Below are 3646 nucleotides of genomic sequence, written 5' to 3' on the forward strand. Positions count from 1 at the left end.
AGATCTCAAATCCTCTCAATTTCATTTCTTCACAGTTATTTTTCGTTGGGTCTTCGTAAATACAATAAAATTCCAAGAGAAAAATAAGGCCATACAGTTCGCCAGTAATCACAGTTTTGTTTTGTTTTGTTTCTTTTTTTTGTTTTTTTCCTTCGTTGCTCTTTACATTAATTATGTAAATCTCCAAAGCACACAAAAGCCACACCAACCCACGCGCTCAACTGCTTACAGTGGACACACAACTCGCTTACTCGGCACCGCGATGAGCCGAGTTGCCCTCGGCGCGGTGAGCCCAAAAACGTCGTTCATGTCCAGCTCACTAGGCTTCATGCCATCTGGCAACTCCCACGTGAAACAGTGAAGCAGGTGAGCCACGGCTTGGTCCAGCGCGTAGAGCCCGAGTTGCATGCCGGGGCAGGACCTCCGACCCGACCCAAACGGTATGAACTCGAAGTTGCTCCCTTTGAAATCAGGCATCCCCTCTCTCAGAAACCTTGAGGGCTTGAAGGTGTCCGGATCGTCCCACGAGTTGGCGTCCCGACCAATGGCATATGCGTTGATCATCACACGTGACTTCGCTGGAATTCGGTAGCCGGCAACCTCCGCGTCCTCAGCGGTCTCATGGAGGAGCAGAGGGATTGGTGGGTGAAGGCGTAGAGTCTCCTTGAGTGCGTACTTCATGTAGGTTAACTTCTCAAAGTCGCTCTCTTCCACGCGCCGGTCGAGACCCACCACTTCGGCGAGCTCTTGCTGAACCTTCTTCATCTCCTCCGGAGTTCTCATCATCTCCGCCATGGCCCACTCTATCGCCGACGCCACCGTCTCCGTCCCACCAAACATCACGTCCTGCAATGCAACAATAGCGCACGTTATATATATATATATATATATATATGATTGTTTAAGAACATCCAAGCATAAATGATTGAGTTAATTACTTTCAATTTAAGCTTCTAAAATGAAATCGTTTTGGACTAATCATAATTTATCTTATCGTGTTGTCAAGGGTTTGAGCTATTATAACTTTATTTGATCAATAGCCGTTTGTTGATAATTAAGTCGACAAGATACTCAACATTACTCAACGTTCTCCTTGTTTGTCCCTCGGTTTGACCTTTCGGCAGACAAAATAAAGTGTGAGAGATTTAAATATATGATTTTTAATAAAATTAACATATTATGTGCTTTAAAAATGAAAAATGATAGATTTCATTTTCATCCACTAAAATTGACTTGGCATGGTCCTCCAAGTTGAAAAAAAATTATTTCAACCATAAAACATTAATTTTTTTTTTTTGCATAAAATTTAATTATTTTTCAGGACCACATATACAACTTCTCATTAAAAATATATGAAAGAATTAGGTGTTCTAAGGACAATCTAATTATTAAATTATTTTTGTCTTTAAAGAGTAGTTTAATGGCAGGGCTACAAATTAACCACACCTCATAAAGTGTAAATCATTAATTCAAATCTCTCTCCTCTAGTAATTTAAAAATATATGTGCTTAAAAACATATATATGGGAATTTAACATTAAGTTGAATAATCTAGAAATTTTCTTTAACCTTATTTAGAAAAAAGAAAAGAAAAGAAGAAACATTATCCTTAAGAATCGTATCGGATCAGATATTAACGTTTGTTTTGCTGTATATCTCTTAAAGGGGCAAATAAAAAAAATGTAACGGATGTGACCATAAATGGACACTTGAATTTTTGTATGTTAGTAGAATATTATACACGTGTGGATGGGGGATTAACGCGGTGACCTTTATAATTAATTTCCCGAAAAACACACGTACACGTGTAATCAAAAGGAAAAAAAGTTTTTGTGAATTTTCTCACCATGATTATGGCTTTGATGTTGTCTCTGGTGAGTCTGATGGAGTCATCGGAGTCGCCAACTTTTGCTTCGTCGCTGTAAAAAGCCAACAAATCATCCACCATATCTGTATCACCGTCAATAGCGTCGCCACCGTTTTTCTGCTTCTTCTCCATGTGATCGTCGATGATGGTGTCGATGAACCCGTCCAGTGACCGGCGAGCCTTGGGGAGCCTCGTGTAGAGCCCCTGCGGGTCGACCCAGCTGAGCCAAGGAATGAAATCCGCGATATTGAAGGCTCCGAAAAGCTTAGAGAATTCCTGCAGTATCGCGATAAACTCTTCCTGACCTTCTTGAGAGGAAGTCCCGAAAGCAGCCCGGTAGATTATGTTCTTCGTCAGCGTAAACACCAGCTCGCCGATGTTTACCGGCTTTCCGATGTTGGCGGCTACAACTCGAACAATCACGTCGACCTCGTCTCGTACCGACGCCCACGACTCGGCTCGTTTGCGGCTGAAAAGCTTCATGACGCAGAGCTTGCGCATCTGGCGCCAGAAGGGGCCGTAGTGAGCGAACGCCATGTCAGCGCGGTCGTAGGTGAGGTAGCTGATGGCTATAGTTGCGGGACGGTTGGAAAAGATGTTGTCTTGGACCTGAAGGACCTGTCGCGCCACGTCAGGGCTTGACACGGTAACCATGTGTAAATACCCTATGCGGAGGTGGAAGATCCCGCCGTACTGTTTTGCCAGCTTGGCTAGACCGCGGTGGGTTAACTGGTCCATCATCCCCATGTTTCCGATAATCGGTAACCCTCTGGGCCCCGGTGGATAAGGCAACCTCCGGCGAATACGAAAAACTACGCCCAACAAAAACAGGAAGGGGATGATGAAGAAGGCTGCCATGTGCAAAGGTTGTTGTTGAAAGGCTTGCAGGAGAGAATCCATGGCTCTCGACTCTCGTGGGTGTTTGTAAAATGCAACTCTAAAGTATGTTGCTAGGTTGGGTGAGATATTATGGGGCCTTATATACAAGTTTCTAGCTGCTCTTCTTGTTATAACAGTAGTAACTATTTTGGAAACGCTAATTTAATTGCTTATTTTAAAAGACTTGGTGCTAATATTTATATATTTGTCAATTAATTTATGTACAATCTAGTAGGACTACCCAAGTCCGTGAAAATTGATTTATGTTTTTCATATTCACACGGTATTGACTCGGGTAGGAGGATCAAACGGGCATTTTATTGCTTGTCTTCTTGTCGATTACCTGTACATATATGCATGCTTTACACGTACGAAATACTCCCACACACGTATAATAGGTATGATACATGCAAGATCGATGGTAATTAACTAGTGATGTCAGTAGGACGTTAAAATTTTCCTACACATAACACAACATTGTCGGAGGGTCGGGACTAAAACGTACAAAGAAAGGATTTTGACAAAAAGTCAGGATCCCAAGTGGTTGCAAAAAGAACTTTTGATAATGAAATAAGTGAAATTGACAACGTCTTTGTGTTAATTAAAGTTAACCCATCTAGGTTAATTTGCTAGTTGCAGCTGCGACCCATATCGAGCTTATTCTCTTCTCTCTCATACGTACATATTACGTAACAATATACATCATTATAATTGCGCAAAGGTACTTGCAAAAAATTCACTGATGGTTGGTAGATTCGGACATGACATAATGTTGATGTCATGAAAAAGCCCAATGAATGGGAAATAAAGGGGCATGATATATATATATATATACACCACAGTGTTGGGGTCCTGGGGAGACATAGGATCATGAGCATTATCCACTAATTACATGTATGCT

The 3646-nt window shown here is 41.8% G+C and overlaps 1 protein-coding gene across 1 annotated transcript; it reads right to left on the reverse strand.

The window, feature by feature from the left end:
- Positions 1–2834, reverse strand: LOC132172598 (cytochrome P450 84A1). Its single transcript, XM_059584120.1, has 2 exons — positions 1846–2834; positions 1–846 (listed from the first exon to the last, which is right to left on the reverse strand). The coding sequence occupies exons 1-2, from the start codon at positions 2764–2766 to the stop codon at positions 226–228; spliced, it is 1542 nt and encodes a 513-aa protein (XP_059440103.1). The 5' UTR covers positions 2767–2834; the 3' UTR covers positions 1–225.
- Positions 2835–3646: the final 812 nt, after the last annotated feature.

The sequence above is a fragment of the Corylus avellana genome, chromosome ca2 (genome assembly GCF_901000735.1).
Source record: "Corylus avellana chromosome ca2, CavTom2PMs-1.0".
Taxonomy (NCBI): domain Eukaryota; kingdom Viridiplantae; phylum Streptophyta; class Magnoliopsida; order Fagales; family Betulaceae; genus Corylus; species Corylus avellana.